Genomic DNA, 25,728 nt, shown 5'->3' with positions numbered 1-25,728 from the left:
CTGAGCATCGTAGCACTATGCGATGTAAGAAAAACATCAGTAAACTGACTAACCCTTTCATCATCCACCACCACACACCCAATGACTTTACCTGGACAGTCATTGAGCAAATCCCTGTAAGTCCTATCAACAATGACAAGAAACTACTCAGTAAAGAGCAGAGATGGATATACCGCCTCTCCACTGCAACACAGGGTTTGAACGATGCAATCCCCTGGAACTCCTTGACCTATCTGTAAGTCCAGAGCCCATCTATCCCTCCTCTGTTCTCTGTACAAAACCTTCTGTACAAACCCCTGAGCCTTGTGGCCTTAGATCCCTTGGAATCCCTTGACCCCCTTGTGATTCCAGGGTTCATCTATCTGTCCCCTATTAATTGACCAACCCCCTGAGTCTGATGGCCCTAGATGCTGGGTCTCCTTGCCCTTCAGATTAATCTGGATATTTCATAACTTGTTGCCTCACCCATTGGCTTTGCCTGAATAGTGAATTCTCAATCCCACTAATTTAAGGGGCGCCTTTATCATAAGGAACCAATTAATATAGCCACTATCATGTGTATACGTGCATTAAAGCAGTTGCCCGCAGCGCACATCGATTGAAGTCCGACAGATACCGCTCTCAGTACACGCATGCGCAATAACTCGTCTCTACCGCGCATGCGCAGAATGCCATAACCACACCGCGCATGTGCATACATTGCACACTACACCGCGTCCCAACGCGGCAGTACCGGCACTCACCTGGGCACGATAATGACTCTGCAAATACGAGTCTTTCCACCATTCCCCCTATTCTCCAGGTGCGCTCGTTGCCACCAATCAGCCTCAGTATATAAACCAGCAGCACAGGCCATACCTTACCGGTTTGACGAAGGAGGCACAATAGGTCCAAAGCCGGCGCTGACCAGAAGTCCTGTGAGTATACAGTCACTACCGCCTCGACCATGGGTAAGCGCTACCGCTCTTTTCTCCCTACAGGGTCCTTAACTCCAGTGGTCTACCCTTTATCTCCCCCCTAGGGCCTACCCCTTGCCACCTCTACTAACCTTGAAGAGGATACACCTTAAAACTAGCGTAAGCAAGAAGCCTTACTCCTCATTGTTTTCACTGTCTTTCACCATTGTTGCAATACTCCGTTTTTTTTAACCACTTCACCACGAAGTTGTAGTGCGATCTCCCACCATAATGGTACCACCAATACCATAACACTTGAGCCGCTTATAGCCTGCACCTCATCGCTATTAAGCCGGCTGCCATGATATATATGACCTATATCTTCTAGTGACTCTTTTTCCTCTGTATGTTTTGTCTTTGTCCTTTATGTTAATTGTACAGGTGATCTTGAGAAGGGAATCCCCCCCTCTCACAGTTAGATACACTTTAGGGCGTGTAGACACATAGTCCACACTACACACCCACTAGTTTTTAAATTTTAAATCACACCCTATTTTTAGTCCTGAAGAAAGCCAGCATATTGATAAGGCACTGGCTGAAACATGTTGACACTCTAAAGGACGTGGGAGGTCGTAACTCGCCCCCAACGTCCATCAGCCTTATTTTTAACCGCTGACGGAGGCCCAATTAATAAAGTTTCTCGAGGACTGGGACCCCCGCCAAGCCGTTTTAAATTCACTATCTCACCACCTTCACCGCACACACAGTGACATACCTGCTCCGCTGTAACCAGGCGTCGTAGCACACCCGGGACACGCTAGGTGTCACTGGGTGGGCCCGATGATGAAGCATGCCACCAACTAGGTTGGTGGGTGAGGGCTTTCTAAAGACACCCAACAGGTGCCACCCCCCATTGACAAAACTTAACTGAGTCACCATGATTTTTATAATATAAATATCATACCAACCCTACTCATAGCTAGTCTCCTTTTGATTACTTGACTTCAAAGGAAGTGACATCAGATCTTAAGACCTCACCTATGTTTCAGGTCTATCATGAGTACATTACAACATTTAACAAATTAGATTTTGCATTGGGGCTGTGCCAAAATATTGATTTAACCCCAACACAAATTCTGGGCTTCAACTCATGCATTTATTTATTTTAAAGCCTGCCACCAAAAAATTGGCAACAAGGAGCAACATGGCAGTAAATCCGTCCTGCTTAATGGGTTTCAATGTCTGTGTTTAAGAATTTCGTTTGGGGTTAAGGCACCTGCTGCAAAGATCTTTGTGTGCCAGCTAAATCTCAGGGAGTAATAATAATGGTAAAATAACTCTGGAGGCGAACCTTTAGTTACTGTATCCGGTATCCCGGCGCCTTTGTAGTACACATTCACTCGCCACCAGTCTGAACCAGGAAGCATGCACTAAGCAGGCCCAAGGATTACAGCCAGCACTCACTCCCATAAACCCCCCCTCCTCCATTGCTACAGGTAATATCTCCCGCCTCTTTGCTCCATTTGCCCCTCCCCATTGCTCTCTGCGCTCTGATGCTAGGATGCATGCAATTTAGTCTCTCCAGTGATGGGTGCATTAGTGCTCAGAATATGTAAATCTGTGGGCTGGAAATCTTGCGGTTTCTGTCCGGTTGTCCAGTGTGAGGTCACATGGAGTGCTAATGCTGCTCCTTGCCATCTGTGTCGCTTGCTATTCTTCCCTTCATCCTGAACCCCAGCTTGGGCTTCTTTCTTCCACCCCTGACAATTTTCATTCCCACTCTGCAGATCCCACCCATTCCTTAACACCCACTCAGCCTTTTTACCTCATAACCTGTTGCCAGACCTCTTCACGTGCCACACACCTTTTCAATCTCTACTACTCATATTCCTGTACCTCCTTTATATTACCCAGTTACTTTTTATCTTCTTTGCAGCCTTGGCTGGCTCTGTGTGTGTGTGCGCGACTGGCTCTGTGTGTGTGTGTGTGTGTGTGTGTGTGTGTGTGTGTGTGTGTGCAGCTGGCTATGTGTGTCTGTGTGTGTGTGTGTGTGTGTGTGTGGGGCTGGCTCTGTGTGTGTGTGTGTGTGCGCGCAGCTGGCTCTGTGTGTGTGTGTGCGGCTGGCTCTGTGTGTGTGTGTGCTGCTGGCTCTGCGTGTGTGTGTGTGCGGCTGGCTCTGTGTGTATGCAGTATGAGAAATTCAATAAAATAGTGCTTACAAGGGGGGACTCTCCAAGTTAGGCAGAAGCGTGACATTCAGCATGTAACATTGAATGTGACTTCAAAGGAAGTGACATCAGATCTTAAGACCTCACCTATGTTTCAGGTCTATCATGAGTACATTACAACATTTAACAAATTAGATTTTGCATTGGGGCTGTGCCAAAATATTGATTTAACCCCAACACAAATTCTGGGCTTCAACTCATGCATTTATTTATTTTAAAGCCTGCCACCAAAAAATTGGCAACAAGGAGAAACATGGCAGTAAATCCGTCCTGCTTAATGGGTTTCAATGTCTGTGTTTAAGAATTTCGTTTGGGGTTAAGGCACCTGCTGCAAAGATCTTTGTGTGCCAGCTAAATCTCAGGGAGTAATAATAATGGTAAAATAACTCTGGAGGCGAACCTTTAGTTACTGTATCCGGTATCCCGGCGCCTTTGTAGTACACATTCACTCGCCACCAGTCTGAACCAGGAAGAATGCACTAAGCAGGCCCAAGGATTACAGCCAGCACTCACTCCCATAAACCCCCCCCTCCTCCATTGCTACAGGTAATATCTCCCGCCTCTTTGCTCCATTTGCCCCTCCCCATTGCTCTCTGCGCTCTGATGCTAGGATGCATGCAATTTAGTCTCTCCAGTGATGGGTGCATTAGTGCTCAGAATATGTAAATCTGTGGGCTGGAAATCTTGCGGTTTCTGTCCGGTTGTCCAGTGTGAGGTCACATGGAGTGCTAATGCTGCTCCTTGCCATCTGTGTCGCTTGCTATTCTTCCCTTCATCCTGAACCCCAGCTTGGGCTTCTTTCTTCCACCCCTGACAATTTTCATTCCCACTCTGCAGATCCCACCCATTCCTTAACACCCACTCAGCCTTTTTACCTCATAACCTGTTGCCAGACCTCTTCACGTGCCACACACCTTTTCAATCTCTACTACTCATATTCCTGTACCTCCTTTATATTACCCAGTTACTTTTTATCTTCTTTGCAGCCTTGGCTGGCTCTGTGTGTGTGTGTGCGACTGGCTCTGTGTGTGTGTGTGTGTGTGTGTGTGTGTGGGTGTGTGTGTGTGTGTGTGCAGCTGGCTATGTGTGTCTGTGTGTGTGTGTGTGTGTGTGTGTGTGTGTGGCTGGCTCTGTGTGTGTGTGTGTGTGCGCGCAGCTGGCTCTGTGTGTGTGTGTGCGGCTGGCTCTGTGTGTGTGTGTGCTGCTGGCTCTGCGTGTGTGTGTGTGCTGCTGGCTCTGCGTGTGTGTGTGTGCGGCTGGCTCTGTGTGTATGCAGTATGAGAAATTCAATAAAATAGTGCTTACAAGGGGGGACTCTCCAAGTTAGGCAGAAGCGTGACATTCAGCATGTGACATTGAATGTGACTTCAAAGGAAGTGACATCAGATCTTAAGACCTCACCTATGTTTCAGGTCTATCATGAGTACATTACAACATTTAACAAATTAGATTTTGCATTGGGGCTGTGCCAAAATATTGATTTAACCCCAACACAAATTCTGGGCTTCAACTCATGCATTTATTTATTTTAAAGCCTGCCACCAAAAAATTGGTAACAAGGAGAAACATGGCAGTAAATCCGTCCTGCTTAATGGGTTTCAATGTCTGTGTTTAAGAATTTCGTTTGGGGTTAAGGCACCTGCTGCAAAGATCTTTGTGTGCCAGCTAAATCTCAGGGAGTAATAATAATGGTAAAATAACTCTGGAGGCGAACCTTTAGTTACTGTATCCGGTATCCCGGCGCCTTTGTAGTACACATTCACTCGCCACCAGTCTGAACCAGGAAGCATGCACTAAGCAGGCCCAAGGATTACAGCCAGCACTCACTCCCATAAACCCCCCCCTCCTCCATTGCTACAGGTAATATCTCCCGCCTCTTTGCTCCATTTGCCCCTCCCCATTGCTCTCTGCGCTCTGATGCTAGGATGCATGCAATTTAGTCTCTCCAGTGATGGGTGCATTAGTGCTCAGAATATGTAAATCTGTGGGCTGGAAATCTTGCGGTTTCTGTCCGGTTGTCCAGTGTGAGGTCACATGGAGTGCTAATGCTGCTCCTTGCCATCTGTGTCGCTTGCTATTCTTCCCTTCATCCTGAACCCCAGCTTGGGCTTCTTTCTTCCACCCCTGACAATTTTCATTCCCACTCTGCAGATCCCACCCATTCCTTAACACCCACTCAGCCTTTTTACCTCATAACCTGTTGCCAGACCTCTTCACGTGCCACACACCTTTTCAATCTCTACTACTCATATTCCTGTACCTCCTTTATATTACCCAGTTACTTTTTATCTTCTTTGCAGCCTTGGCTGGCTCTGTGTGTGTGTGCGCGACTGGCTCTGTGTGTGTGTGTGTGTGTGTGTGTGGGTGTGTGTGTGTGTGCAGCTGGCTATGTGTGTCTGTGTGTGTGTGTGTGTGTGGCTGGCTCTGTGTGTGTGTGTGTGTGCGCGCAGCTGGCTCTGTGTGTGTGTGTGCGGCTGGCTCTGTGTGTGTGTGTGCTGCTGGCTCTGCGTGTGTGTGTGTGCGGCTGGCTCTGTGTGTATGCAGTATGAGAAATTCAATAAAATAGTGCTTACAAGGGGGGACTCTCCAAGTTAGGCAGAAGCGTGACATTCAGCATGTAACATTGAATGTGACTTCAAAGGAAGTGACATCAGATCTTAAGACCTCACCTATGTTTCAGGTCTATCATGAGTACATTACAACATTTAACAAATTAGATTTTGCATTGGGGCTGTGCCAAAATATTGATTTAACCCCAACACAAATTCTGGGCTTCAACTCATGCATTTATTTATTTTAAAGCCTGCCACCAAAAAATTGGCAACAAGGAGAAACATGGCAGTAAATCCGTCCTGCTTAATGGGTTTCAATGTCTGTGTTTAAGAATTTCGTTTGGGGTTAAGGCACCTGCTGCAAAGATCTTTGTGTGCCAGCTAAATCTCAGGGAGTAATAATAATGGTAAAATAACTCTGGAGGCGAACCTTTAGTTACTGTATCCGGTATCCCGGCGCCTTTGTAGTACACATTCACTCGCCACCAGTCTGAACCAGGAAGAATGCACTAAGCAGGCCCAAGGATTACAGGTAGCACTCACTCCCATAAACCCCCCCCTTCTCCATTGCTACAGGTAATATCTCCCGCCTCTTTGCTCCATTTGCCCCTCCCCATTGCTCTCTGCGCTCTGATGCTAGGATGCATGCAATTTAGTCTCTCCAGTGATGGGTGCATTAGTGCTCAGAATATGTAAATCTGTGGGCTGGAAATCTTGCGGTTTCTGTCCGGTTGTCCAGTGTGAGGTCACATGGAGTGCTAATGCTGCTCCTTGCCATCTGTGTCGCTTGCTATTCTTCCCTTCATCCTGAACCCCAGCTTGGGCTTCTTTCTTCCACCCCTGACAATTTTCATTCCCACTCTGCAGATCCCACCCATTCCTTAACACCCACTCAGCCTTTTTACCTCATAACCTGTTGCCAGACCTCTTCACGTGCCACACACCTTTTCAATCTCTACTACTCATATTCCTGTACCTCCTTTATATTACCCAGTTACTTTTTATCTTCTTTGCAGCCTTGGCTGGCTCTGTGTGTGTGTGTGCGACTGGCTCTGTGTGTGTGTGTGTGTGTGTGTGTGTGTGTGTGTGTGTGTGTGTGTGTGTGTGTGTGTGTGTGTGTGTGTGTGTGTGTGTGTGTGTGTGCAGCTGGCTATGTGTGTCTGTGTGTGTGTGTGTGTGTGTGTGTGGCTGGCTCTGTGTGTGTGTGTGTGCGCGCAGCTGGCTCTGTGTGTGTGTGTGCGGCTGGCTCTGTGTGTGTGTGTGCTGCTGGCTCTGCGTGTGTGTGTGTGCGGCTGGCTCTGTGTGTATGCAGTATGAGAAATTCAATAAAATAGTGCTTACAAGGGGGGACTCTCCAAGTTAGGCAGAAGCGTGACATTCAGCATGTGACATTGAATGTGACTTCAAAGGAAGTGACATCAGATCTTAAGACCTCACCTATGTTTCAGGTCTATCATGAGTACATTACAACATTTAACAAATTAGATTTTGCATTGGGGCTGTGCCAAAATATTGATTGTGTGTGTGTGTGTGTGTGCGCAGCTGGCTATGTGTGTGTGTGTGCAGCTGGCTATGTGTGTGTGCGGCTGGCTCTGTGTGTGTGCGGCTGGCTCTGTGTGTGTGTGTGCGGCTGGCTCTGTGTGTGTGTGCGGCTGGCTCTGTGTGTGTGTGTGTGTGTGTGTGTGCGGCTGGCTCTGTGTGTGCGGCTGGCTGGCTCTGTGTGTGCGGCTTGCTGTGTGTGTGTGCGGCTGGCTATGTGTGTGTGTGCGGCTGGCTATGTGTGTGTGTGCGGCTGGCTGTGTGTGTGTGTGTGTGTGTGTGTGCGGCTGGCTGGCTCTGTGTGTGTGTGCGCAGCTGGCTGGCTCTGTGTGTGTGTGCGCGGCTGGCTGGCTGTGTGTGTGCGGCTGGCTGTGTGTGTGCGGCTGGCTGTGTGTGTGCGTGGCTGGCTCTGTGTGTGCGCGTCTGGCTCTGTGTGTGTGTGTGTGTGTGCGGCTGGCTCTGTGTGTGCGGCTGGCTGTGTTTGTGTGTGGCTCTGTGTGTATGTGTGGGTGCAAATGCAATAGGTCTCACATTTGCGAGAGATTAAGCTAATGGCAATGTGAATGACAATGCCATTTATTTATCTGTTTTCAAAACCAACACATAAATACAAATTTTGTCATTTACAATGCCAATACCTCTAACTTTTCCAAAGGCGAAACCATTGCATTGTAAATGCTTGTTTTATAATAAAATCTGATATTTTTAAAGTGATGTTTTGCCTTGTTGATACATAGTGCAGTGCTCTTCTGACGTTTTTTGGAATTGTGTCTTTGCTTTGATACTAATTTGTTTTGATTACGCATCCAAATAAGGTGGTGAGAGTGATACTGTATATTTGAAGGAGGGACCTTTATTGCTTTGAAATATTGCACCCTGTCCCAAATGGATTTGAGGGTATCTCCTTTTGTTTCTCTGAGGATTTTCACAATTTTATTGGTTAAAATCTGATAATTTTCTCTTCATCCCTCCCGGGGCCCCAGCCTTATCCCTCTTGTCCTCGATGTGCTCTTCTGTGGCTACACAGTTGTCTGTGAACCTGCTGAGTAAAGACATTTTGCAGGGCAAGATACCAGAGAAGAACAGAAGCATAAAGAGAATGGTATAGCGAGAGGTGAGAAGTATAAGCAGAATGCAGTAAAGATACAATAGAAAGTTATGTGAGTTAGGGAGAGATGACGTATGTAGAGAAAGGTGAGGTAACCAGAAGGAAAGATAAAAAGACATAAAGAGGAAAATGTAGGTAGAGAAATAAGTAAGGGTTTAGAGTGAGGTAGAGATAGAAAAGGATAGAGGAAATGAGAAGGAGATATATAGAGAGGCAGAGGAGTACAGTGCCCAAGGGGTAAGGTTGAAGGATGTAATGTAAAAATATAGATGAATTAAAGAGAGGTACAGAAAGTAATGTGGAGAATCTTGAGGAAATACAAAGAGCTACAAGCAAAAGCAAAATGAGAAGAGATATAGGAAAAATGGTCAGGTAAAGAGTAGTAGGGAAGAGAGAGTCATAGAGAGAGAAGTGAAGTGTAGAAAGAGAAATGTGGTGTAGAACAAAAACGGGTAGTTGGGTCATACGTAAAATGGAGAAAGAGGTGAGAGTGATACAGAGTTAGACACAGTTGTGAGATCGAAAAAAGAGGAAGAGACAGTGAGGTAGAGAGATCTACAATTAAAGAAGTCGCAAGAGATAATTGAGGTGAAGGTGGTGAGTTGAAATGGAGAATGAGGTCCAGAGAGAGCGATGTGTTTGTGTCTGTGTGAGAGAGAGAGAAGTGGGAAAATAGGGTAAGACATTTAGCCCTATGACTTCTACAGAATTATCAGCTGCATTTGCCTGGGTGTGTATAGAGGATGTATCTCCTTCTTCCTCAAAACCCATTTTCTAAAAGTCCCATCATGCAACAAAGTCAAGTGAGAACCTCTTTCCTTCTCCCTGCTCTTAACACCTCTTGCTTACTGTTGAAAGGCTTTACACAAACTCACATGGCCTAGTGCTTCAGCCAGGCAGATTTCTGTGGATAAATATGTTTCTATTTGTACCTTCAGATCCTCATTTTCCACAATCATGGCTCACCCAATCATCCTCTTATTAGAAGCTTTTTGTTCGCATTTTCCAGGTTCTTGAGTCTGTCTTCCATTTGATATACCAAAGTTACTGTACAGTCCTGAAATTGGAAGATTTTGACATTGACCTCATGTTGCCCAACTTAAAGATCTCCGCTGTAGCTAATTTTGGTCTTCAGAGTTGTACATTTAAGCTCTGTCCCTGAGATCCTAGAAGTCACAGTCAAACTCTGTCTCCATTGCAGTTATTTAGGCCTCAGCGCAATCAATATTTCAGTACATGTCCTCCAGTAAGCACGAAGCCCCTCTCACCTAGTCAAGCTAGCAATTGAATCCTCATTGATAAGAGTATTGTCCTATGCACCTTTTGATGTTGAGGCTTGGGTAAAAGAAAATTGTCCATGGGGCACACACTTACCCTTTTTTGGCTAGGCCTCCTTTCCAGCAGAACACTGATTTCTCCAGGTCTTCTCCAGCACTAGTATGCCATTAAGCTGCAATCTAAGGTGTGACAGAGCAGGCAAAGCTGTGTTGTTGTTGTGTCCTGTCCCTGCTCTGTCTTTGGGAGTCCAGCTGCTGCTTGCGGACACATGCCTAATCCGATCACTACAATCCCTGCGCAGCCACTGGCCTTTGGCATATGTCAACTGAGCAATGGGTGCAGTCCTGGGTGCCTCCTTGAATGCACTACATATCTCCTATATTGTTCTGTCCCCAGTGTTCGGTGGCATGTTACAAATCCAGCTATACAGCTCTGCAGCTCCTTAAGGCTGGAAGCACCATCTTGCTCTTCATCAAAGAGAGGAGTGGAGGCCTTTTTTGTCAGTCTCCGGATGCTATGATCAATCAATCAATCACCAGTAAGGGTCTCAAGGCGCTGGGGGCGGGGGAATGAGAGCTGCAGGTCCGTCGAAGGCGCTTTGATTCTGTCAAAGAGCCATGTCTTAAGGTCCTTCCTGAATTGAGGCAGTGACTGTGATTGCCTGAGGTGGAGAGGCAGGATGTTCCAAGTCTTTTCTGTAAGAGTGGAGAAGGATCTTCCTCTGGCTGTGGTCTTGCGTATACATGGGACGGTAGCCAGGGCCATCAGGGCGGAGTGGAGGTCTATGGTGGGTATGTGGAATGCGAGGGGTCATTGAGGTATGCAGGTCCCGCGCCGTGTAGGGCTTTGTAGGCGTGTGTGAGGAGCTTGAAGGTGATTGGAAGTCTATGGAAAGTTTGTTCCAGCCTTTAATGTTATAACCACATCCCTGGGAATCAGCATGGCCCTCTCCCCTCAAACTTTCCCGTACAGTCATCAAGGCACAGAGCCCTGGGAAGCTGCTAACCCTGCGTGCACATGTCCCCCTCCTTCCGTGAAGTATAAAAACGACCGGAGACCTGCAAAGTAATCTAGATCTTCCGTAAATATTTTCCCTGATTTAGACCTTATGTCTACTTTTCTCTCTGAAAACGGGAATTGATTGAGGGCCGTAGAAATACAAATTTAGTTGTAGCATTAGAAATTCGGCCATTTTATGTGAGGCACTCTTCATTAGCCATGCACACTACTTCTTTGCCCAGAAAAGTTGTTGCAGTTGAATTAAGGAAGGAATTAATTCATATTGGCTCATCTTTTATTGATGCAACATTCAATATCTGTTTGTTACCGTGGCCTTCTCTGTTAACAAAGAAGCATTTTCCCAAACTTTAAGACTGCATGACATAGGCAGCCTTTCAATGTGTCCACCAGGAGAGCATGCGTTTCTTTTAGAAGTGTGCTGTCCCTGAAGGCATTAATGGTGTGTTACCAGACATACATCCCTAACCGATAGTTCTGGCACACGGAAGTATAGGTATCTCGAGCCCCCTGCACCTATGCTGTTCTTTCTCTTGTCATCCCTTAAAAGAGAATGAGAGAATCAAATTCAGGCACCGCTTTTCTGGGACTAGAATGGCGCCCTCAAAAAAGAGATCATTACTGATTACTGATCTGAGAAATCATACTTTGTTGGCCCGTCGCAAGTAATTCTGTTCCCTATTGTAGATCCAAAGGATTCTTACAAATGTGGGTCCCTCAGAATTCAGGTGATGCTACCATGAGCCACTGGGCAGCTCTCCGCATCCTCAAAATAAATATTTTGAAGCTCAAATCCATGCTACTGTATGTCTATGAACCTTCAAAGAAGGCTCATATCTATACTGATACCAGCCAGCACTGGCATATTTTTGGTGAACATGTAGGATATCTATTTGGTGCCTTTCCGAGAGACATGCAACATGAATCAGCTCACAATAAAATGTGTGTTTATAAGTTTGATGAATGTCGGAGTTGAGCAACTAGGGGGATTATCTGGGAAATTGGTCTACTATTTTAAATATTTTTTGGAACATGAATTACTTTCTAAATTAATGCAATTATATGTACTTTACTATCTATCCATGTTTGAGGATACCAAAGAAGCAATAACGAAGGTGGGCTCCTATCATGATTATGGAAGAAGTGATCTCAGGCTGGGTCACCCACAACACAAGGTCATGAATCCACATGTTGGACGGCTGTATGTAAATGTTGGGCTAGAAAGAGGGCTGTATGTGTGTCTCCACATTAAGAACAAGACAGGCACCTGCTGAGTGCACATACACTATGGCCTCTACTCAAAGGGCAGGCTCTGAGCCCATTCTCAGGTATTAAGAAATTATATTTTCTCTACAGGGGGGGTCGCGCTTATCATTTCGGTACATTCTGACATCTCTTTCTGAGAGCCACCAGGTTGTTTTTTTGATCTATGCAACTGTTGTAATTTTATTCACAAATTGTAATTTTCCAATGCTTTCAGGTGGTGTCGAGTCAAAGTTCATTCCCGGCAGTGGCTGAACAAACGATCAGTGCGGCTCTGAAGGTAAATTAAAGTATATGCTCACAAGAAATCATCCACAATATCTCTTGTACTGGATAGTAACTTAAATTAAAGTATCTGCTCACAAGCAGTTAACAATGAGGTTGACTTAAATGTATCTGGCACGTGGTTTTGACACATGCTACAACTGGTGTTCCCGTCATTTATTTACTTAAAAAAAAAAAATCAGTACTAGTTAATTTACTGTGTGTTGTGTAGAGTTACATGTTGGCAAGATTTCCAACAAACTTTAGCAACTCTTCTTTGTGATCTAATGATTCGCTGGTATGGTACGAGTTCCCTACAGGTTGCTGGTGCGGTCTGCTGTGCATGCATGTGTCTCGTTTATGATTTGTTCTGTAATATTAATGCTGTCGACATGTTGTATTGGGACAGGAATATTAGTTAGTCAAAATAGGGGGGACAGGAGCTAATAAAGGTCCCGTACCTGTGCTCCCACCTAACCATAGTCATGCATGACTCCTATAGCGAAATAAAAATAAAGGTTGGAACTCTACAGAAGGAGGGGGATCCTAATGATCAGAAGATAAAGCCCTCACACACCCGGATGGGTGTCATGCTTCATCATTGGGCTTGCCCCTCTCTGGGCCAGGGCTGCAATGCCCAACGTGAACAGCAGGGGGGCCTGTTTGTCGGCGATCTTCTGGTTTTGCCATAATGATGAATGAGGATGTAGTGAGTGTACGGTACAAAGTGGTATAAATTCACTTTTAATAGAGTGGTCCTACTGACCGGGATAAAAGCAGGGGAGAGTGCTGTCGATTGTGATCTATGGTCCTCAAAGTGAGTGTTGTAGGGTCAAGATGTTTCACGCCTTAATGACCAAGAATGGATCCGTGGCATCTTCAGGACTGGCAAAATCTCTACCCTACATCCACTTGGGGTATGTGACAAAAATAGGTATTCACAAATGGACTGATGTCTGCTACACTTGTTTGTATGCTGTAAAAAGTGGGAATGTGCCAACCCTGTTTTAGTAATTCAGTATTGCCATATGCAACTTTGCGTGGAACCATTTTTGTCCGGAGCTATATGCAGTACTCGGCCTAGACAGCCAGGTGCACAGAACTCACATTTCATTGTGCCCATGTTTTAGTTACTCCTGCTTGGTGCCAGCCCAATTTGCTACCTACCTGCTGTAAGAGACATCATGACTTTGCACAAATCTGTTTCTTGGAGCAGCCTGAAAATGACTTTTGAAAGGGAACCAACTCAAACGGATTCTAAAGTCTGAGACAGTGGATCCACATTCCCTGTCTCTATAAAATAGGCTCCTAACCTCCCCAATGTTTACAGTGCCATGTACGTCTTGACTAAGGAAGAGTAGTGCTCTACAGTGTACTCCAAGATCTGCTGTGTGTGCTTGACAGACTGTCTCCCTGAGATGAGGGGACATCACCTGAAGTGCACATCTTGCTGGAGAAGCTGTGGATCTGCTTAACACATAGATGTTTTTTTGCCATCTTAGAGCAGGAAAGAAAGTACGATACCCTGTAGGAGGAAACGCTGTCCAGGAGTAACCCAGCACATGTCCCAGGTGTGTAGAGTCCCAGAAGGTGGCTACAGCCAATAAAAGTGAAGCATGCAATGGCCCAAGGGATCTTTCAGTCTCCCCGAATGTTATGAAGGAACTGAAGCCAGAAAAGTAGTACACTATTTGGAATTCCCTGCAGCTTGCCCAAAGGACTGGTGCTTCCACTGCCGGACATCTGGTGTATTGTACATGGAGATTTTGTCACCACCAAAACAAAGATCTGCCTCAAACGTCAGAGGCTGCAACTGCTCAAGAGGATGCATGGCCATTCAGGCCTGCATGCTAATCACCTCAGTGATCTGAATGAGGCTGCCAACTCCGTTCCATGATGTTGGAGAAGACGTGACAGTGTGATCATGATGAGTGCACCATTCAGCTCTGCAACAGACATGCCTCCGCTGAGCAGGTAATATGAACAAAGTTAATCATGCACAGACCTCCAAAAATCTACTCATCCACTCTCTTTGGCGACTCAGATTTCATCAGGGCAAGTTATTTTTAGTGCCTACTGACCCGTTCTAGTTAGAGAGCGTGAACTAGTGGAGAAGTGTGGCTCACTGGTTAGAGCAGGCAGACCCTGAAGCAGAGGTCAGACCTGGGACCAGGGTTCAATTCCCGACGCGGCAGGGTCTTGAGCTCAAATGTCCACGGACTCGATAATTCTCGCTTCGGCGCCTGACCTAATCATGGGTTCACACTCTGCAACTCTGGGCATTAAACTTGCTTAATCTCCACAACGGCCCCCCGCAACGGGATGCCTGGCTTTCACCTTGGGGATGCCCTGTAGGGGCTATCTCACAGGGAAAAAGCCAGGACGGGTTCCCAAGGCAAGCGCTTAGAAACCCCTGGGTGATAAGCGCTATATAAATCCAATATACAATACAATACAACTAGCAAAGAACATGTGTTCTCTTCATTCAGAAAGTGATTGAGGAATAAAGATGCCTTTAAATCTGGCCACATTTGCTGTACCTTCAAAGACAGAAGTCAAATGTCAGCTTATATCGTCTTAAAATTTGCTGTTTATTTTATCCTGGAGATTGGTGTTTATTTTTCTTTCTCAGAATGCAAAGTTAGAGCATTTTGTAAAGTGAAATGTCTGACACTTGGGCTGTGGCACAGGAAGTGTAAAAAGGATAGGCTTAAGGATGTCACTTTTTCCTAACACACATCATTTAAATAGCTTGTGTTAGAACTGGCTATTTCTGGTAGGCTAAGGCTGACGCCATAGCCAGGCAGAAACCACCATTCTAGTCAGGGCAAGGAAGTCACACGCCAAGATAACCTCTGCTCACCCCCTTGGTAGCTTGGCTCAAGCAGTAAGGCTAAACTCGGAGGCAATGTGTAAAGCATTTGCGCCAGCGCACAACAGCAACAACATACTAGGCACACCACAAAAGAGACTCCACACAAGGTTATTATAAAAATAACTTTTGTATTGTAAAAACACACCAGATAAAATCACACATATACATGGTGCCAACTGGCACGGGCAATATTCACAGGGATTATGTACACAAGACAGGGCCTCATGGGCGCCTGTCAAAATCAGATATAGAACTTCTAGATAAAGTGTAGAATCTAAAATCACTTCTAGAATGAAGAATAAATGTAACATAAAATAATAATCAAAGATAACCACCAGTAACCACTGGTAACAGGAACCAGGACCTTACTAGGACCACCTGTACTAAGAAAGAAGAACCACCTACGTATCACACAGCATTAGGGGTCTAAGAAAGAATACATTACTCATGATGCAATAAACCTACATTCAGAGGAGTAGAAAAGACAACCACCTAAGTATCACTCAGCATTTAGGGGTCTAGGAAAAGGACACATTACCCATGATGCAATAACCTACATTCAGAGGAGTAAGAATAGAGCACATGATGCCATAAAATACATTCAGGGGTGCAGCGCAAGAAGACACATGATGACTAAACATTCAGAGGTGCAGCGCATGAAGACACATGATGACTAACCATTCAGAGGTGCAGCGCATGGAAAGGAAGACACATAATGCATAAACATTCAGAGGTGCCATAACATAAGTCAATAGCGCAAAAACACACAGTAGGCAATTTCTATTAAAAGCATAGAAAGCACATTGCGCCAACACTACATAAGCCACCACCTGTGGCAGTCCCTAGGCCAACCGGCCTTGATGGGGCAAAGATGCCCTGGGTCCAATGTCAGGGCGCGCTGCCATGCAGCGCCAGTCCAAAGTACAAAAAGCCTAAACGTGGCAGGTGCCCACAAAGTGCTGGGCACCTGGGCATCGCAATATAATAAACTGCGACAGGGTCCTCACTGACCCTTGGGCGCAAACTGCGCCATGCTGGAGCCACACAGGCTCTAAAACAAACACTGTGGCCAAACGTTGGAGCCCTCAGGCTCTGCAAACAATGCCCCTTCGAGCCTTCTCCTGGCTCTGGACAACGTTGGGGCGACCCGCTGCCAACTGGGGCCGCCCTGACTCTGCGCCGTTCACGTTGGAGTCCCCTACGGGGGACTCTAATTTCTCAAACTGCCCCCAGAGCCTCTCAGGGCTCTAAATACGAAAAATGGGGGCGGGGAGCCTCTCCTTGCTCCGTGCACGTTGGGGCGACCCACTGCTAACCGGGGCCGCCCATGAAGCCTTCATGGCTTCCTACTCGCGTTGGTGCGACCCACTGCCAACCGGGGCCGCCCTTGAAGCCCTCATGGCTTCAGACAACAAGCAGCGTGATCTCGCGCTACTGCGGGGGGGGGCGGACACCGACAATGTGTCCTGGCGCCCCTCCCCTGCTCCATTCTGCCCAGCCCCAGCCCAGACTCACCGGGCTCTCCTCTGCGGGGCTCATCCGGGCGGCGGCTCCTTCTTCTGGCCAGCGCGGGGCTCCTCTTCTACCACGGAGCCCCGCCGGCCCGCTCAGACGTTCTCGGCTGCTCTCCTCTCGCTGCAGGGCTCCCTCCGCTCACGGGAGCCCAGTAAGCCGGCGGCCATCACTCTTCTCCTCTCTCTCCCCTCGCCTCGCGGTCGCCATTCCTCGGCACCCGGGCTGCGGGGGCGGGACTTCCGGCCGGCCGCGCTGGGATTGGCCGGCCGGCCATCCACTTCCGGGTCGCTGCGGGCAGCGCAGCGGCCCTTCTCCTTTAGGCAGGCAGGCGGGGAGGCATTTAAAATATCGGTAATACCGAAATAAAATAAAAGTACAGATAAGCGAGGTGGGCACTCGCAATGTAAATAATCCAATAAGCGGGGTGGCACCCGCCAATCCTCACGCAAAATGCGTGCAACGAAATGCTCGAAATGCAGCCAGGAGCGCTCTCAAGCGCTAGGATCCCAGCACAGCGCTCCCAGGCGCCAAAGGTCCCCAGAGCAGACCCCTACAGCAAGAAGGGTCCACAGAATGCTCAAGAAGTCCAGCAAAAGTCCTTAAAGATGCAGCCAGACAGGGGGACAGCCAGGAAGAGTCCCCCAGCAGTCCATCAGATGTCCAGGAGCTGGGCAGAGCCCAGGGATTCCCCTGAGCCCCAGCAGCAGCATGCCCCTGGCAGATTCAAGTTGAAAACAAGAACAATTTGGAAGGGGATGCAACCCCTTCTTATACAGTGCAAAACCTTTGAAGTCCTTTGAAGTCCTTTGAAGCAGGCAGTGTGAGAACCAGCTGGACTGGTTTAGAGGGAAGTCCCCTTCAGTATCAGGGACAGAGGTGTCAGTCGCCCAGCGGGAGGTGGAGCCAGCTTTGTAGTTACACAGGAACAGCCCTTCACTATCAGGTGCCATCTCCTCCCACTTCCCTGGCAGCAGATGCTGCCTTTCATCCATGGGCTGACTCAGACAACCTCCTGGGCTCTCCAGCCCCTGTCATCCTCAAACCAGACAGTCAATCCACAAGCAGGCCCATGCACTCTGGGCCAGGCTCACCAGCCAATCACACGCTAGCAACAACCTACACAAATATGCCAACTTCCAAAAGTAGGACTTCTAGACTAGACACAGTCACGTTGCATACATCATTTTGCAGCATTCACTCTCACGAGTTGATACATACCAAACTCGCCCCTGCACTCCCCACACACCAGGAACTACCATGGGCATACATACTCCCCATTCATTCCTATGGGAGGGCAGGTCACTCACCACACATACAGAGAGCTCATGCACTTTACACTGTACCACAGTGAAAAAGTGCGCAGAGGCCTAAAATCACCAACACCAGGTTCCATAAATAGGCTAGGAAAACGCAAAAAGTCTAGGGATGAACCTGCCTAATGGGCCGGGTCCAACAGCTTGTATATGAACAGTACAAATATTTCAAAATATATCAGCAGTTAGGGAGGCACTTTTCTGACATTCATAAGTGGAATAGAAACAAAGATTTTAATAGGATCAGAACACTTTACATGGTGATGTGCAAATTATAAATATTTGCTGAAACCCGATTTCCAAACATTGTTTGTAGGCTTACATAGTTTTATCAGTAAAACTGGATGTCAGTTGGAAATGTTGTGGTCAATTCAATGGAAAATGCGCTTTCTGTAAATGACTACACGCGTTACTCCATCATACTTTAGTAATATGTCTATTAAAAGTGAGAGTTTTTAAGTATGAAGTGAGAAAGAACCTGATCCTGCCCTGATGACCATGCTTTTAGTGAACTAAGAGCAAAAAGAACAATTAATGGACAGAATGCTGAATAATGTCAAACATTCAACCCCAGTACAGAGATCTGGGCCTAAATCCATTGTATATTTGCTCACCAGGCCATTCAAGTTTGGACCAATCCATATGCAAATTAGTCTTTACCCTGCATCTCGTGGGAACAGTCTACCCAAACTACCTAGACAGGTCCTCCCTGGACCGTAAACAAACATGCTCGTTCGGGGTATCACTCTTCATCAGCAAGGCTAGCTTGACTCTAGTGGCATGGTGAGCACGGGACCCATGTCTATGCAGACCCGTGCCACTCGGGGTGACATATGCAAAAAGAAAAATTCACCCTCAGTACAAAGATCTGGACCTTAATCCATCGCTTTGTTAGCTCACATTGCCATTCCAGTTTCAACCCATATGCAAATCAGTCTTGACCCTGCTCCTCATGGGAACAGTCCAGCCCGAACTGCTAGGCCAAGTCCTCCCTGGACCGGAAACAAGCATTCTGGTACCGGTTTCAGTGTATTAGCCCTCATATGGGGAGCCGGCCCCAGACTGATTTGCATATGGCTGAGTCCAAACAGGGGTGGCGTAGTGAGCAAAACATCAATGGATTAAACACAGGTCTGTGACTGGGGGTGAATGTTTGACTTGTTCAGCATTCCATCCATCATTTGAACACAACACATTACACACAAAGGACCCAAAGGGGAATGAAAAAAACTGAGAAATCAAAGGAAAGGTTCAAACAGTACACATGGGTGATTGTAGTCCATCAGCTCCCTCACACCACCGCCCTCAACTGGGAAAGAGCTCTCCTCCCAACATAATCCAATGTTTCATCTCCCATAAACTCATCCCAAAGTATTTCCAGCATGTGCATAGTCTGAGAGTCACCGCTGCTCCAAATTCAACCCTCTATGGAGTTAAGAGACTTTTCCTGTTCGACACTGCTCTGCCTATTAATTGGTTTTCTTATGCATTTTTTCCGCATATTGTTCTTTTTTGACTTGTCCCCCCAGTACAAAGCTTTGTAATATAGCCCCTTGTCTAACGGTTGGGACTGTGGTGATAATGTTGAGATAAATAAAAAATCACCATAAGTGTTGAGAGTCGTAAACACTTTTGGTTTATTTATTTTTGTTTAAATATGTTCGAATGTTGTGCGCCTTATCAGTGTCAAGGAAGGCAAAATATGTGTGTTGTATGTCTGTGTGCCCTGTTATAAAATCCTTGCCTTTTATGCTCATTTACAATTGCAGACTACGAAGTATTACGCTACATTTAGAGTCGAGGCCGCTGGTCCAACACAGCTTGAGATAGTTCCCTTCATTTGGTTCAGGGCCTAGGTTTAGTGTTTGGGCTACAACCTGGGCTGTGGTGGGGTTAAAGTTAAAGGTTGGGTTTAGGATCAGGGTTAGTGTTAGGTCAGTGGTTCCAGATCGGATTTACGTTACTGTTATAGTATATGATTTAGCACTGCAGTTTCAGTGCAGGTGAGCACACCAGGGGCCCTTTTACAGATGACTGCGCCAGCGCTAATTGTCGCTGTGCACCCGAGTATGTCTGTGTTTATGTGCGTTTGCGTCTGTGCGCTGATACAATATGTGCACAGACGCAAACGCACATAAACACAGAGTACAAAGTCTGCGCCAACATCACAACAGCATTACAGACCGATCCTCTGTTATGCCATCGGGCGCACAGCGACAGTTAGCGCTGGTGCTGTTATCTGTAATACGGCCCCAGTTCCATACTCTGACACTCACTGATTGTACCACTAACGTGGCCGAAATTGCATTCCTGAACAGTTCTTCCTGCATAATTAAGAGGTTCTATGCGGTTTGAAGTATTTGTATAGATAGCTAAATGGTTGGGAGCATCGGATAGTGAAAAGAATGCAGGTTTCATTGTTTTTGCACTTTTTTTTTGTTCAGCCCAGCTTGTGTTAACTGCCTTACTCCTACCAACTCTTTCCCACCTACAAGCTTGCTCTGATTTCGTGTTTGTATGTAGTCTTTGTTAATTTAGTATTATTCGACATCCCCCCCCCAAATATGTTTGACTCCTTTCGTGTATTTCTTTTCAGGTTATCCATTTGCTAATGGGAAGTGCGGTGCAGCCTTTACTAAATTCTGTTGCTGACTCGGTAGAGGCAATCATTATCACAATGCACCAAGAAGATTTTTCAGGGTAAGAAAGTTAACTTTATCCAGAAGTAGCTAAAACATATCATAGTGATTAAACACAATAAAGAAGGAGCATGGCATACACAAGCTAGTACACAACGTAAATAAATTGTACAATAAAACACAAAAGGTCACACTTAATTGACTATTTTTTTTACTGATTGCTGAGGTAAGCATGTAGGAGTCGTGGTGACCTAGAAACAAGTTACATATACCTAGTATATTTATTTAGCTATTTATTAAGGAATTGTGTAGAGCGCTGCACATCAACTTGTTCCCATTCCTATGCACCATGGTATACAGCTATATGGAGGGAATTCCAAATGGTTACCACTCAGATTTAAAAAATGGGCAGCACTCTATATAAATGTATTCAGACCATTAGCTCATAGTGCAAAAAATGTTTAAAGCAGGAAGACCACAGTTCTTGGTCATAGTTATTTCAGTCCTATCTTTCCACTTATATCATTGTCTCTGTTGGTACACAGTTCATGCTTTCTAGCCTTAGCACAGGTGACTGCTGGGGTATAGCATCCTTTTTTTCTTTTTTGTGGAGTCTATATATAAATCCTACTTTTTCAAATCTTGTGGAGTCTATATAAGGATCATACTTTTTTATGTCTCCACATTAAGAACACAAACCATGTTATTGGAAAACAATCATTTCTCTCCTTCGGCCCTTTTTTGATTGTTTGTACAACTGTCATAAGTCTTTGTGATGTCCAATAATTCATTTCAATCTGATGTTCTATTTATTTTTAAAGACTAGGCTTCTAGTCTAGGTGAGCATGAATTTTTGCATGTAATGCATGTAAGGTGTGTCCTGTGGGTTGTAATGTTTGAACCTGGAGTCTAATCATCTGCCTCTTACTTCAGTGCTATGTGATCTATTCCTACAAATTCAAAGTGTTTGCCTCAACTGGATGTATTTCATAGACATGTCTCGGCATGGGGTATGAGAAATAATTTTGCTGTGTAACACTCATATTTTCGAATACTTTTCTATTCAATTTACAAGGACATTAAAGCTCATCCAGTACTTATTCACTGGCACATGTAATTATTTAGCAAATTGCATATTGTCTTACGCCTATTTTTAAATATGATAAATCCACATCAGCACATGCCTTGCATTTCTTATATGTAACAACCAATTTTCCTCCTTTCTCTCCACCATGTCTTTTATGGATACTGTTTTTTAGTCAGTGTTATTGATAGTATATTATCAATTTCATTCCTCTGATGTTCATCGCTTGTTAATATCAGCCAACGCCTTGATAGCATTATTCTTACTTTCCCTGATTCCGTAAGGAATTTTGCTATAAATGAATTCTGACTTTTCATAGAGTTGTTCTTTCTTTCCTATACAATTTAGAAAATAATTCCTCTCAATCTCACTATCTTTTTCTTTTGTGTCTTGCAGTAGTGGGCACGAATTTACCTAGAGACCCTCCATAGAAATCTAACAGCCTTATGTTCTATAATTTTTGACTTGTGCCTTCAGGAGGGGTCTGATGATGCTGATATCCTTTCTGCCTTTGGTGGTGTTTGTCGCTCAGTGAGCTTTGCCTTAACGGCAACAATTTTATGATCTTTTCCTTGCCATCTACTCTGGTTTGATAACAACAGCTTATGAGCAGACACGGATTTAGAAAATTATTTGAGAACTAGTGACAGACAGTTGGCCTCATCTTGTTGACAGTTTTATAGAAAGGCTATAAAGGACAGGAAAAGGACCTGAAAGAGGATGCTTAGGATAAACTTCAGTGCTTACTTAAAACGACTTTGCACAGGAAAAAGACAGGCACAAAGAATGTACTGCTCTAATGTCATAGCCACCTATGCCCTATCCAAAGTAGTGCTCAATAGAAATCCAATCCTAGTCCAGCACGCATAAGCAGGCGGGCGTGAACTTGGCCTGCGCCTCCGACCATAACAACTGGTTTCGGCACCTTCAGGAAATAGCCTGGCCCTGCCCCGCTTTCAAAGTTCTCGCAACACACGCACTGCCGAATTAGAAGGCAGCAAAGAAGAGTGATAATGATGCTAGTGAATGGCAAGTAATGGGTGAGCTAAAAGCCCCTTTTTAGATTTTTTTTTTTTTTTTAATGCAACAGATTGTCGCCAAGCGGCAGTGCGAGCGCACTGTGTGCAGACTCGACCTAAAAAACACAAAGGGTGAGCTCTCTCTTCTTATTGAAAAGCAAACATGACCTCAAGTGCCATTGGTGTTTTGTTTGTACCAAAGACTTCAACCTCACCTGTGATCATGGAGGCAGTTTCTTCTTAGGTCCAGGTTTTACTGTGACAAACCCTGAAGACTTTAGTCCTTGTGACATTGACGTGATACTTCCAACCTTTTCACCACCAGCAGACTTCTTAAGTCAAATTGAGAAAAAAAGACTTTGCCTCCTTAAGAAGATTTACAAACAGTTTACAGCTGAAACATGATGTGCCAGCATTCATGCAGGCAAATCCTGGTCCAGCCATTTTGCCCTCTCCTCGTAGACATTTGTTTATAAAAATAGCCAAGAACATTTCTAGAGTCTTTCCAGACAATGAAGGTCCAGTGAAGCAGATTTATGGGCCAGAATCACCAGCTCCCTTTGACAGACTTCAGGGTTTGTTTTTAGCCCTACAGATTAGAAATGGTGTTGACACTTTACCTATGCTGAAATACCCTGCTTCATCAGTTCAACCACATCAAATGACAGTCTTCTTTGACTCCGTGATGAAGGGAGTGACAAAAACCTTCATTAGCCACTACCACTGGTGAAACCAAATAGAATTTATTCACTGAAATGTTATCAAATAAGTCTGAATCTATAGAATCATCTAGCCCTTCAACAAGTTTTTAATGGACGTGATCACATTAGTGTAGGACAGACCAAAATCAACATATGCAGTCTGCTGGCAGGGAGGCAAATGGCTCTACCCTGAATTTCAGCAAAAACATGCCCTTTCTCTTTTATGTGATACTTCTAGAAGCGAGTCTAAAATGACTGAGTAGATGGAACGCAAGTTTTTTTCTGCAAGTTTCGCATTAAGAAGATGTAACCTGACGTTCCTCGTGGCGAGATCTTCTCACGCCACATGGGAAATAACTAATACAGTAACAGCAGATGTGCCAGAGCACATGTGGGCTCCCTACCTCAGCCTGTAGTGATGCATGAGAGCAAGGCAGGCTCCTTTTCACCTTGATGTCATTTGGACGCAGGTGCCAGCGTTTATGACCTCTTCAACCAAACACTGTGTCATTTACGCAGGCTCCCACTGACTCACTGACTGCATACCGCTAATTCCAATTGAAGTGCCTATGGTATAAAGATGAGAACAGATAGAGTGTAAGTCTTAGCAAGACTGGAGTAGACACTGTAGAGGGCCTGGAAGATGAGACCCAGAAGGGAAGGGTCACACACAAGTCAGAGCAATGACCCTGTTGAGCAGGATTCACCCACCTTCCCTGAAAATCAATCAGGAAGAAACATGGGATGGTTCAGAGCATCTCAAGCTCGAAAACACTTGGTCTTTGGAAGAGGAACACTGTTATGGCACTATATAGGACTCCAGACGAGTGGAGATATCTCAATGCGAAGGATCCATTTCTGCCCTGATGAAGACCTGATTAGTTTTACTTACAACTACAAACAGACGTCGAAAAGAGTCAACTGATTTTTCCAGGAACGCACAATAGATATAAAGAAAGGATTCAGCACTTGTCACCCTTAAAAAATACTTATATGGAGAGTCCAATATCACACCTCGGAAAGCAACCCGAGCCATAACTTAGCCTCAATTCTGATCCACATTGCATATGAAGTGCATCATTGACTGTATGTGTCAAAATTAAGTTCAATATATGCTTCATGGTTTAAATTTTCATAAAAGATACTTGTGGTATGTCATAATGTACACCACAGTAGTCAGTTCATAGGTTGAAGTATTACCCCTATATGAGCACAGGGTGGAATGTGCGCACAAAGAATGAAATATGGTGTACTGTTTTTATGAGCTCATTTTCAGATGGTAATGTAATGCACAGTCTCTCATATTTTCAGCTCCACAAGAGGAGGGGAGAGGCCATTAACAGGTATTTTGCAGTACAGATCTACTAGGTAAAGGAGAGCTAAATTACAGGCATCCACCTTCTCAAGGAAAACAGAATAAAGAAAAGAACTCCCGAATGTTTCTAGCGCAGGTGTAATTATCCACATTAAATCTTGATAATATTCCAACATAGAAATTCTAAATTACCTGCTCAAGCGCCTGCTTCTTGGCAGTCTCAAGAATTTAGGTGAACAAATTACTGTACGTGCAAAACCAGGAAGTGGCTTTTACAGACACCATTCCAGGAAGGTTATTTACACATACATTCTGCTGACATGTCACCCATTCCCACCTGGAACAGAGCATCTGCTGACATGTGAATCACTCTTGTTAGAGCTCCCCATAGGCGTATAGCAAATGCAGGCACACGCCACTCCTCACAGGTAATGATGCACCCACTAGGGATCGGCTATCTGTGAAGGTAATGAACTGCTTTGCCTTTAGGAAATCGGACTGAGGGACAGCCACATTCCAGGTTATGGGTTTTAGTAGAGGTTTTCGTCAGTGTCACTTGTTGTTTTCATGCAAGGTTTTTAATGTTTTTACATTTATTTTTGTTTTAGCTGTTACTGAACATCTATGTGCATGTTTATAGTTTACAATTTTGTGTGATTTACACTATAAAATAAATAAACCGAGTTGGTTAATTCTACTGAGCTACTCTAAAAAGACCCTCTGTGCGGGCTTATGCGTCTAAAACTGCTTCTATCTTCGGTGTTGATCCCTGTTACTCTAAACTGTTATTCTTAACTGGTTATTACTCTCAGCTGATCAAGACATTCAACATATTGACCCTTAATTTTACTTGTTAGAGTAGTAAGGCTTCCATACTTCAGCAGGGCTTACAGATTTGTACATAATGTGATAGTAATGCATGTAGAGGAACCGCTCCAATCCCAAAACTTGTTTGCAATCCAGGTCCTTCGGTAAGGCCAAATCACACCACAAGCGCAAGAAGGCAAAATGGAATTATCCCACCTTCATCTTCTGAGCCTGTCCGAGGCTGGTCCTGGTGCACCCAGAATTGCCCGCTCTGTTGACGACCCGTCAGCCAATAGAGACCTTTAAGAAGGACAT

General features: G+C 45.3%; 1 protein-coding gene across 1 annotated transcript in view; it reads left to right on the top strand.

Annotated features, from left to right (window-relative positions):
- The window catches only part of COG5 (component of oligomeric golgi complex 5), a 1,241,975-nt gene that overhangs the window by 1,188,897 nt on the left and 27,350 nt on the right, over positions 1-25,728 (top strand). The window contains exons 16-17 of the mRNA XM_086929720.1: positions 12,099-12,161; positions 20,445-20,548. Coding sequence (XP_086785846.1) covers positions 12,099-12,161; positions 20,445-20,548 — 167 coding nt within the window. The remainder of the gene's footprint in view (positions 1-12,098; positions 12,162-20,444; positions 20,549-25,728) is intronic.

Source organism: Lissotriton vulgaris, chromosome 1_1, assembly GCF_964263255.1.
Source record: "Lissotriton vulgaris chromosome 1_1, aLisVul1.2, whole genome shotgun sequence".
NCBI classification, from domain to species: domain Eukaryota; kingdom Metazoa; phylum Chordata; class Amphibia; order Caudata; family Salamandridae; genus Lissotriton; species Lissotriton vulgaris.
Note: the sequence above shows the minus strand (reverse complement) of the source record. Positions and strands in the feature narration are given on the sequence as shown.